At 39.0% G+C, this 12,817-nt stretch overlaps 1 protein-coding gene across 1 annotated transcript in view; it reads left to right on the forward strand.

Moving 5' to 3' along the window:
- Positions 1-12,817, forward strand: part of LOC124548715 (sodium leak channel non-selective protein) — a 436,855-nt gene that overhangs the window by 314,789 nt on the left and 109,249 nt on the right. The window contains exon 21 of the mRNA XM_047125188.1: positions 368-488. Within this exon, the coding sequence (XP_046981144.1) occupies positions 368-488 (121 nt within the window). The remainder of the gene's footprint in view (positions 1-367; positions 489-12,817) is intronic.

Consider the following 12,817-nt stretch of genomic DNA (forward strand, 5'->3'; position numbering starts at 1 on the left):
CACCACTGGCTACTAGTGTTAGACACATACAGTTGCTGTCAACAAGTATGGGCCTGAAGATTATGATGTAACAACATCGAAACTAGTCGCCAATAAAACCAAAACCTTAATACAGCTGGAGGAATTTTGTCATTTTTAACATATTTTTTTAAATAGTTAATTCAAACTTTCAGCTGTAATTAATAAAATAAATCATATTATTTAGATGATGAATAGTGGACCTCATTGAAATATAGGAACTAATCTTGACTGTTTTTAAATGCTGCAGATAATAATGACGTTTCTCAGACTTGCAAACTATATATTTCTTTCCTTTTTGTGACTCTTTTAATCTGTAATATTGTGTGTTGCTCTTTTTCTTCATTAGGGCAAACCCTCGGCGCTTCAATTTTGATAACATAGGTGATGCCATGTTGGCATTGTTTGAAGTTTTATCATTTAAAGGCTGGTTGGATGTCCGAGATGTTCTTATTAAACAGTTAGGACCAGTAAGTTAAACAGTAACATGTAAATGGAAATCTCCCTGAGAGTAGTGGTCCCTGGCATGTGAGCATGATGTTCCATAGAGACTGACATTTGTAGCGCTTAATCTGTGTGGCATAATAATCATATGCATTGGCATGACGTACAGAAGCCGTGCTTTAATTGTTCTGTGCTGAAGCATTTAGGAACATGTGTATGTGTTTTTACTTATCTTTCATAAGAAGATTCCTCATGAGTAAAACAATGTTGTAAATAGAGTAGCTGGTAAAACCAAGAAAAGTTTGCATTTAAAGTGTTACAGTTGTGATAGATTCTACCCAGGAGACAGAAAAAGAAGGAAAAAATAATCATTCATGTATGTTATTGTTATTGTTATTAGCTGAGGTTTGTGCTGAAACTACATTCCTACAAAGTGAAGACTGTTCTGTGGTGACTAGATTTATTCACATGGCCCTAATTCAGACACAACTATTTGTGTAATATTGCAGTACTAGTATGATTATTATGTACATGAAGCAGTTTACACTGGTGTCCTTGTACAAAAGATTTTCACTGTGACAATTCTCCTACCAATCAGCAGTCTTCAAAATTAAATGTTTCATTCTAACTCCTTAACAACTTAAACAATATCATGTGAGCTTTAGAATCCCTTTCCCTGATACCTGATCTCTATCACTGGACACATCTGCTGGTATTCCACAAATTAAAAGCTAATAAAGTCATCCCATTTTATGACTACCATGGTCACCTTAAAACACTTCAACTGAATTATAGGATAGTTTGGTGAAATTATGAACAATACCATTCAGTACTTGTACTAAGCCTGAGCCATTGATTACTTCAGAATGGTTGATATTGGCATTGGCAGGATACCAATTTTTATGTTTGTTGTTGTTGTGGTCTTCAGTCCTGAGACTGGTTTGATGCAGCTCTCCATGTTACTCTATCCTTTGCAAGCTTCTTTATCTCCCAGTACCTACTGCAACCTACATCCTTCTGAATCTGCTTAGTGTATTCATCTCTTGGTCTCCCTCTACTATTTTTACCCTCCACGCTGCCCTCCAACACTAAATTGGTGATCCCTTGATGCCTCAATATATGTCCTACCAACTGATCCCTTCTTCTAGTCAAGTTGTGCCACAAACTTCTCTTCTCCCCAGTCCTATTCAATACTTCCTCATTAGTTATGTGATCTACCCATCTAATCTTCAGCATTCTTCTGTAGCACCACATTTCAAAAGCTTCTATTCTCTTCTTGTCCAAACTATTTATCGTCCATGTTTCACTTCCATACATGGCTACACTCCATACAAATACTTTCAGAAATGACTTCCTGACACTTAAATCTCTACTCGATGTTAACAAATTTCTCTTCTTCAGAAACGCTTTCCTTGCCATTGCCAGTCTACATTTTATATCCTCTCTACTTCGACCATCATCTGTTATTTTGCTCCACAAATAGCAAAATTTTTATGTAAAAAATGAAAAAAAATTCGTGTAATCTTAGTGCTTTCGTGTGTACTTGTAACCATGCATAATTGTTATTTCTGTGAAGCTACATGTTGGTTACATTGGAAGTGAAAGCTGCATACACTGCTCAGCACAAAAACTGTTCCACTCTCATTCTGTATTTGGACTTCACTAAATAACGACAGGTTCTTCAGAATTTAAACTTCAGCTTACAGTAACAGTGACTTACTGTTCAGAAACTAGGAGTTTGTGTACTTGTTATACTTCTCTTGGAGATTTGTCATAGGAGAAGCTGCCTCAAAACTGAAACTGCAGTCAAAGAAAATGAGAAAGGACGTGATATGGTATTAACTAATCACCAATCAAAAATGTCTGAAGTAACTACTGACATTTAGCATCCACATTTAGTGCCAACAATACATCATTCAGATGCATCTTTATGCTCATATTTTAATCATAAATGTTTCTCTGATATGATGATTTTGTTATCAATGTGCACAACTATAAGTTATGCAGCTCAAATGTCATGATTATTTGGGGTGACATTCCAAACAAATATAAACAACTTGCATAAAATAGAGCCAGTGGATCGTAGAAATTTCATGGAGAGATAATTTTGATGTCTTTTAATTACATATCCAATGTCCACATCTACATCCACATAAATATTCTAGAATTTAAAATGGCAGAGGGTATGCCATAGCAGTATTTTATTTCAGTGAATGAGTAGTGAAAGAATTTTTTAACTGTGTACTTGTACCATAGCTGCTTCATAAATGCTCCTTTAAACTTGTAGTGGTTTGCCTCCAGTCTGATGAATATCTGAGGATGCTGTAATCAAATAAATGAAATTATATGTGACTTACGACAGTATATATGTGCATTGAATTGGTAAACAGCAGAATGGGAAATGGGGGAACGGGTGAGAAGTGAGAGGCTACAATAGGAGACAGTGGTGTGAGTTTGAGTTAAGTATCTGCAAAGATACAGTAGCTTGGTGGAGAGCACAGTGAGGATTAATTTGTAGTGGTGTCACCCATTTGTGAAACTGCCTAGGTATTCTTTGCTCATTAAATTTGTGCAAAATTCATTATGACACTGCTTCAAAACAAAAGTATTGTCATGTATGGCTGGAGAGCAAATTTTTGTCATGTGAAGATCTGTCTGTAATGGTGGTACTGATAATTAGGATCCAGATTATCTGTGTAGTCTTCAGTGGCTACATTGTACACTAGGATAATTTGGAAAGAAAATAAGATACTAAATGAGTGGAAGAGGGGACTGATCATATCATTGTTTAAGAAAAGGAACAGAGGAAACTGTACAGACTATAATGGAATTATCCTGCTATCATGCTGTTTCAAGATTAAGAAATGATTATTCTGAAGAGACTAAGAACAAGGATAGAGTATCAGTTTGAAGAACAATGACATGGCTTTAGGGGCAACAGATGAACAGTTGATCTAGTTGCTATGAGACAACAAATGGAAAAGTGCTGGGAAAAAAGTGAAAGATCTGATTGTAGTGCTTTTAGAAATAGAAAAAGCCTAAAACAGTGTTAAAAAAGAGCAAAATATGAGTGTGTCTGCATAAACTAGAAGTTCCAAGTTCTCTGATTCGAAACATTCAATTGCTGTATGAAAATTGTGAAAGAAGTGAACAAAGAAAATTGTAGATCAGAATGGTTCCAAACGAAGAGAGGCATACATATCTCCACTGCTTCTCATTGCACTCTTGGATGTTGTTATTAAAGAAATTAAAGCTGTATAATCTGGAGATTTGAATGCATTAGTTTTTGCAGATGATGTTGCCATCTGGTGAGACAGAAGAAAAGGTTTAGAAAAAATTACATTGCTGGACAAATAAATTTAATGAGTACAAGTTAATTGGCCTGGTGGTCTAGTGGTAAAGTATTTGCCTGGAAACCAATAGGTCGCAGGACCTCAGATTCTTTTTAGCCTCCAACTATCAATAATGTGAAGATTCACCAGAAATTATACATGTTTCAGATTCCAAGTTAAACTTTATATCCTCGTCCGGATTACTGGGGTTGGTTAGGGACACACAAGTTGCTGAAGTGCCGCCCATTGAAAGACTTACATTAGGCTGTTGAACCACATGAAATTATTGGTGGTTGTTGGTGCTTATGGTACATAAAATAATAATAATTATTATTATCATTATTATTATTATTATTATTATTATTATTATTATTATTATTATTATTATTAATTATAAGTAATAACAAAACAGTAATAATGAAATTGATCAGAACACTGAGTCAGTGAGACCTCAATCCGTATGAAGAAAGAATTGAATGTGTAGAAAGGTTGTTATCTTGGAAGTATTGTATCAAACCACGTGAGTGTTAAAACAAACAGTGCAAAGTCCAGGGTTGAATAACAACAATATGGAAAGGATAGACTGATACTCGCCACCCAGATGAAGCGTTGAGTCGCAGACAGGCACAATGAAAACAATACTAAAATATTTTCACCTTTAGGACAAAATCCTTCTTCAGATGTAGAACTCTCAGACATTCACACAACAACAACTCACACACACACACTTGACCACTGTCTCTGGGTGCCAAGGTCTTCCTGCAGCTGCATCTGATGTGAGCAGCAATACAGCTGGGATGAGTACTGGGGGTCAAGGAGGAGGCATTGGATGCAGAGGGGGAGGGATAGCAAAGTAAGGCTCAAGGAAGATGCTAGTGCTGCCTGTGGGAATGTGCAGGGACATGGTGGGGACTGGACAGTTCTAGGTGCAGCATTAGGCGGCTATGCTATGCTGGGGAGGGGAGAGCGAGAGTAGAGGAGTAGAGTAGAGAAGAGGAAAGGACTTATAGGTGCATTGGTAGAACAAAAGTCATGTGTACACTGGAGTGTGGGCAGGATAGGGGCTAGGCAGGTGGAAGACAGGGACCAGCAAATCTTGAGACAAGGGGGATTACGAGAACAAAGGATATGTTTTAGGGAGAGCTCCCACCTGCGCAATTCAGGAAAGCTAGTGTTGGTGTGAAGAATCCAGAAGGCACAGGCTGTGAAGCAATCATTAAACAAGGCACATCACATTGGGCAGCATGTTCAGCCAAGTTTATGGACTATCTGTCTCTTGACCACAGGTTGGTGGTGGTCATTCATATGGATGGACAGATTCTTAGTTGTCATGTTCTCGTTGAATGCAGCTTAGCAGTTGCAGCTAAGTTTGTAAATTATATGTCTGCTTTCACATGTAGCCCTGTTGTTAATGAAGTAGGAGATGCTAGTGTCAGGAATGAAGTGGATTGAATGAAGTGGGTCCTGTATATTCAGAATTGCTAATGCATGCTGGTGTGTTGATGTTCAACTCAGAGGTAGATGGTTTGAACCTAGGTGGTGGAAGAAATTTTCTTCGCAAATATTTGGGTTCCAAATGAAGGAGATGTGGTTCTTTGCAGTTCATCATCACCAGACTTGCACCAATGTCCTGATATAAATTCCAAGTCTCTTCACAGTGTCTCATAGAGCAAGTATGTATGACACTTGATGTTGATCTGCCCATCAGATATGGCCATTAACCTTGCCAGCCCCTTGGTGTTATTCAAGAGGAATAAGGTAAATACTGATGCTGGGGTTCACTCTCTCACTTCTCTCTTTGCCATTGACAACATAAGCAATAAGTAAAAGTACACACACACACACACACACACACACACACACACACACACACACACACACACACACACACACACCACAGCCACTCACACTTGGTATATGCTCTTACAATACAAAACTATTTCAATAAGGAAAAGTGCTAACAAAGACGGCGAAAGAAAACCTTTCCAATTAGTTGGCTTGACTTATCCCCAGTGTTACCCACCCAAGAAGCCATACTTACTGTATGTTTTTGTCAACAATGAGTTCTTTTGTATTACCAGTAGAGGCAATTTCCTGATTGTAATTGCCAGTCACGTTGTCATCATCTAAATGTAAAAAATTGAGCAATGTTTGTACAGAAGGTTTAATGTAACATTGGCACTCTCACCTATGACTAGTTTAATAAAGTAAACCTTATCTGCACTAGAAAAAAATCTTTATTTCTTCTTCTTCTTCTTGCATCACAATCTCTGTAGGATCACATTAACCCATTCATGGATTGCATTTTCCTCTTTTTCTCCCAAAATCTCTTTCTCTTCTTCTCTCCCACTCTCTTTCAGATCTTCAGTATCCTCTTCTTCTGTCTGCTCCACTGGTGATTCTCTATCCTTCCCCTGTGTCCTCCTGTCATCAATCTTTGGCATAATTGCTGATGTGTACTTGCTTCTTCGTTTTTCCTTCGACCTAGATCCCCATTCTGACCAATCATTCTGGAGTTCAACTGCCCACTGTCTTTCCTCTTTTTTCCCTATTGTTTCCCATTCTCTTGTCATTACTCTGTCCATCATATCCTGGTTCATCTCCTGCAAATCTTGCCCTTTTCAGTCATGCTTCTTCTGTTCTCACACTCTGGTACTCTTCTTCCCTAAGTCTTCGCAACCATCTCTCGCTATCTCTTTTAGGGCCTAGCATTTTCATCAATACTTTTCTCTCTTCTTCTCTCTAGTTATCATGCACATTTCTTCCTACTGTTATTGTCTTAGCAGCATATAATTCCACATTACTCACTATTTCCTTGTAGTGTCTGTTTTTTGCATCTGTAAATATATATATTTTAATTGTATATACCTCTGGTCATACAGAAGGCTGACCTCGTCTTCTCTACCCTCTCTGTTATTCCCCCCTTGCTCCTAATTTTTTTTGTAAGAGGATGTGCATGAAGGTATTTATATGACTGTATGAAACACAGAACGAATTTGAATAAAAGCCAGCATCATTTTCACCTGGATAAAATAGAATTAATTTTAAAATGTTTTAATAATATGTGAAAGAAATTTACAGTATAGAGTTGATTTATTTCAAGAGTAAAACTGTGGACGTGAGAATATTTATACATGTTAAGTAAAATGCAAAAACACCCTAGAAAGCATATTACTGTATAAGTATTGATAGTGTGCCTAAGCCAAATATTAAATAATTAACCTTAGAATAGAGAAAACTTTGCTATCATGTGCATTGACATGTGATATTTGGAACACAAGTTCGGCAAGATGCTTGGTTACTGCAGGTAAGTTTACCCCTGACTAGAGGCACGGTTATGGGAGAACTAGTCCTTGTAAGTTGTGAGACTTGGTGCTATGGTCCATAAGCTGTCTTGATAAACAAGAACTGCTGGTTGGTTTCTGTGCAAGATGTCTAGCTTATTATTATTATTATTATTAGTATTATTATTCACTGACTGCCCGAAGAGTGGGAAGAAGAACACGAAGAAGGTGTCACAACTGAGAAATGTGTTTCCACATTTAGATTCTGAAAGAGCAATGCACACTGTAGAGGAGGATGAGGAAGACATGATTTATGCAATATCTAAGTGATAACTGGTGGCAAAATCAGTTCACTGTGAAATTGCTGCCATCACAGAATAACAGAGATACAAAGTATGGTTATTGTTTTGAATAAAATAACTTGTAAATCACTGAGGAGGAAAATGCTTTGAATTTTCAATGACAAGAAAGTTCTCTGAAAATTTATTATCATTGTATTTTGAAAATAAACCTGTGAGCCTTATTTGCAGATGCCTTTATGCGCAGATTTTTTTCAGAATGTTTCAATATTTCCCGATATTTTAATGTAATGTATTTTTTTCATATTATTATTTGCTCTTTTCAACAACAGAAAGTGTTCTTGAAAGTGCAAGGCTTGGTTAATATTATATTATGAGAATAATAATGCATGTGTGATGCAATGTTCAATATGTGAGTGTAAGTTCATTTCTGTTCAAGTGTTTATGCTAATATAGAATGTTGTGGAGCTTACTGTTAAAAAAATAATAGAGTTGTGTACTGTTTATGTTTTAGTATATATTACCCATCACTTCTGGAAGAAAATGTTGTTTTGTGTTTTTGTGCTTTTAATTTCTCTTTCATGTTATCTCGTATACATAGTTTCTGTTTAGGTTATAAAATTTACCCACATCACGTGTGACATGTTAACAACATAAACTGCATTTCAGTCATTGGAAGAAACACCAATTAGTGACTGTGGATGTGATGAACAGTCAGCATAGGGACAAGTGGTATGATGTTGGTGACGTGTAACAGCATCATATCTTAATTTCTCTGTTAATATTGAGTTGACATGGCACTGACCATGGCTGATGTGACTACACATCAATACCCTGCTAAGTGCTGAACTGGCTAGTGTCTAAAATATGGAACTCTGTATGCAGTATTTGTGAGGTGTAGTTCTTATTGGTCATACTGGAGGCATCATGCTAAATTTTTGCAGTTACTTACTACCAATGTGAACACTGCAACAATGATACGTTCCTGCACTTAGTATGATCAGTTAGTTCTCACTTCCAAGGACTTCCATCATTACATGTATTAAGTCTCTATACTTATTTGAAAGTGTCAGTTCTATATTTTTGCTGTTTTTGTTAGTAATTCAGCACTCATAAAAGTGATACTGATGCCCAAGATGGAAAGAATTTTAAAAAGTAGGAATTCCACCAAGAAAACAGTAGGAAATGATGCTTATATATTGATGAAAAGTAAAAGTAAGTGAATAAATCTGTGGACTTGATTTTTGATGCTTTACAGTATTCTTAAATAAAAACAAAGGGATGAACACAACGATTTTGTACATCTTAACTTGATGTACGTGATGAAGATAGGTATTTTCTTGCATCTGCATTCTTATAATTAATTTATTAAAAAAACACTGAATATTAATTTAACTGATGTTAGTTCGGGGGAGTTTCAGTTAAACTGCAAATACTCCATTTAATTCCCAGTCCAGTTTCCTCTATTGAAGCCTCATCTGTACAGTTTGTAGACAAATTACAATACCCATGTATCGGAGAGCTTGACTTAATTATCAACAGAAAGCAATTCGGAACAAAACCACTATCAAAGAACAATTATAGTTCACTGTTCACGCACTCCAAAGACTGCACTTCACTTGGGGAGATATGCATTCCCACACAGCCCTCCCCCTAATGTGTGGAGCACCTGTAGTGTTACTTGAACTTGACAATTGTGCCAGCTCTTGTGCAGTCTATCCTCGGGTGCAATGACTTGGAAAGTGGAGTGGTCATCTCTGTGTGGCCAGTGTGAGTTGTCCAGACTAGTTTTGTTGTCTGCTGGCTGTGTGGTTGTGGGAGCATCATCCCCATGCCCCCCTCCGACTATGTTGCTCACCACATGGTCTGAAGCTGGAGCCAGCATTACCCATACTTTGCTGGCCTTCTAATATTGCAGAATCTCAAATGTGTGTTTACTGCAAAACCTGGTAGGGTCCCATATGTAGCAGCTGAAGAGGCATCCGCACAGAATCAGTGCACTGCATGACATGCGAACAATGTGTTAGAGCCTTCTTGTGAGAAAACAGGGTGTGAGCCATGATTCACAGCTGATGCTTGTGAAATCTTATCCACGTGATCCTGAATCCTCTGTATCAACAAGGGTAACTCCATTTGATCTAACGTTAGCGCAGAGGTGAAAAACTCCACTGGGATCCTTAACGCTCTTTGTATATCATCTCAGCCACTGAGGTGCCAATATCAGCCTTGCAAGCTATTTGTAACCCCAATAGTACGAGAGGGAGTGCTTCAGTCCAACTTTCTTACCAGATGAGGGCCGCTTTCAGCATGTAATGCCACCTCTCTTCCATACCATTGCTGGCTGGGAGGTAACTGGTGGTTTAGTGGTACTGGAATCCGCACTGTGTAACCAGCTCACTGAACAGGGCAGATTCGAACTGGTACTGGAATCTGCACTGTTTATCCAGCTCGCTGAACAGGGTAGATTCAAACTGTCGGCCTTGGTCTGTCGTAATGTGCTGCAGACAGCTGTAGCATGCCAACCAGTGTGTGACAAATACCTATGCTCAGCTAATATGTACGGTAGTGATATGGCCTCGTCCTATCTTGTGCATCGCTCTACCAGTATAAGCAATCATCTGTAACCATCAAAGACAGTAGGGGACCCATGATGTCAAGGTGGGTACATCAAAATCTCACCAGTAGACTTGAAAAATGCCCAACCTCAGCAAGGATATGAGTTTCCACTTTACACTGTTGACAGTGGGGGCAGGTGCAGATCCAGTTGCAAACACCTTACTTAACTGAAGACCATACAAAAATTCTATTATTATCTTGACAATGGTGTTCAGCCCTGGCTGTGCCAGGTTGTGCACATTGTCAAATGCTATCTTGTGAAATTTGAGCCATGGTGCCTGCCGAGAAATGTCACACCATAACTTGACATCGCAACCTAGTACCTCAACCTGTTGGAATCACAGACTCATAGGCTGACCCATCAGTAAGTCTTGCAGCTGATAATATGCCATTTGTGCTTTGGCAAGGTCCTCATACTTCAGGATTGCAACCACATAACATGCATGAGAGAGGTAGTTGGCCACTATGTTTTCAGCACCTTTAATATGTTGAACATGCATTGTGAACTGGATAACAAACTCGAAGTACCCGATCTGTCAAGGTGAGCACTACTTGTGTTCCGGAATGCTTATAGTTTATGTAAATTGTCACTGGACAAGCTTTGACATGAGGACAGGGGTGTTTCACACTCTCATAAAATTTTAACAATTTCCTATCATGGATGCCCCAGTTAATCAGTCATGGCAGTAACATCTATGAAAAAAGAAAACCTAATTGCTGCTAACAATTACCCACTTTCTGGTGTAGCTTGGCCTTGATTGCAATCTGATTGGTGTCGACTACCATAGCTATCGGTGCGGCTGGTAACGTGTGGGCAAATGACTCCGCTTGCCCAAGACCGTTCTACAAAGTGTGGAAGGCCTTGTCCATCCCTGGAAGCCCACTTCAGTAAATACCTTTCTTTAGTGTAGTGGCCAACAGGAGCGTCTGTGAGATGTACCCGAGTAGCAGCTGTTGCTGGTAAATGGCGACAATAAAAATTCACCAATTCTAACAGCCATCATAGTTGTTTGTAATTCCTCAGACATGGCAGCTCTCACAACAAAGCCGATTTTTTCAACAATGGGGCAATTCCATTACTTGAAACTCTATAATTGAGCAAGGCCTTTTCCCTTTTACACAGCATGCATTTGTCTTCATTCAGTATCACACTGTGGTCTTGCAACCTTTGCCATACTTCAGCCACATTTCTGACATGTGATTGTGTCTCAGCAGAGTATACCAAAATATCGGCAAGAAAGGCATGCGCAAAAACTTGAATAGGCCAAAAGACGTGATCACTGCTGTCTTGGGAACATCCGGAACATCCGTAAGAGCTACAGAAATCTAGCTGTAGGGCTTGCGGGAATGCAGGACTGCAATAAGCCAAAAGGCGAGATCACTGCAGCCTTGGGAACGTCCATGGGTACTACAGGAATCTGGCTATAGACCTTGTGGCAATCGAGGAACGTAAAACTGTTGTACCACTCAAAGCATATGGGGATCCTTAAAGAGGTGGAATAGGATATGTATCTAGAATGGTCCTGGCATTTGAGCCTGGGTAATACCTGCAGGACACAATGTACCAACTTTCTTCCTGTCCAAATGTAGTGGAGAGCCCCATGCACTGTCTGAAACAGTTTTGATTTCCAGTATTTTATCTGGCACAGTTCTAAGGATGCACTGCATAACCGGTGGCCCTGGGGTCATACTTATGTAGTGTAATGTCTTGTTTTGTGCTCTACATTGTGCAGTTGCATTGATACTTGTAAAACATGTTGTTGTGTTATATTGCTTACACAATGTATCCTACCATCTGCAGAACTATTTAAAATCACACTGACTTTGCTGCTGGTAGGTCTACTTATGAGCAAGGCCTTAGTTAAATCCACCAAAAGCACAAAATACCCAAGAAATCTGTTCCTAAGATAGGTGGAGAAATGTCTGTCACTACATATGTCCACTAGAAAGGAATAGTAAAGCTGACATCACTTACCAGCTCCTTTGACCCAGCATCCTAATACTAGAATCATTGATGGCTAACAGCTGCAGTTTCTCCAGCACTGCCATGTCTGTTGCCTATGGCATCAGCAGGGTGCTGATTCCCAAAGCAATATCTGCCTAAAATACTAAACTAGATCATCTGTTGGCAATGTGCAACTGCTGTGATGTTCCAAATAGTTGTGTTGAACCACCAATTCACTATTGAGGAGAGGTAGTTCTACAGTCTTCAAGGGCACATTAATATTGCATTGTGGTCCACGAACTACTGCTAGTCAGTGCTTTATAAGCCACTGACGCCGCTAGGAGGTGCTCCGGTCCATGATGGTTACTGTGGACCACTGTTACTAACTGGGTAATCAAATGGCCATGTGCACTTCAAAGCCTGCAGCCCAGGCCATTTCTGATATCAACAGGTGGTCAGTGTAGTGTCTTGAGCTTGGGTATGGTCCTGAGCTGACAGATTAGTAACATCCTGCTTGCAGCCACCTGTCTGAACCCATCCGAAGCTCCAACCCATGCAATTAATTGAAAATCTTTTCCTGCATGGTTTGTAAATCTTGATGAGATGTGGTCCTACTCAGTGTTTGCCAAAATGATGCCACCATGCAGCAGTTCGTATGTTCTTCTGATACCTACAATGCCTGAGTATTGCATGTGGCATCATTATTTGCTATTGCTACAGCCGATAAAACTGCAAACTATAACATTCTGTGTGCATGATCAGCTGCCTGCAATAATTTGTCCAAGGGCTACCTCTCATGTGCTATAAGGTTAACTGCATCTTTGGAGGCAATTGCTGTTGTCAGATATGAAGTAGCAACACTTCAGAGATGTCACTGAC

Source organism: Schistocerca americana, chromosome 1 (genome assembly GCF_021461395.2).
Source record: "Schistocerca americana isolate TAMUIC-IGC-003095 chromosome 1, iqSchAmer2.1, whole genome shotgun sequence".
NCBI lineage: Eukaryota > Metazoa > Arthropoda > Insecta > Orthoptera > Acrididae > Schistocerca > Schistocerca americana.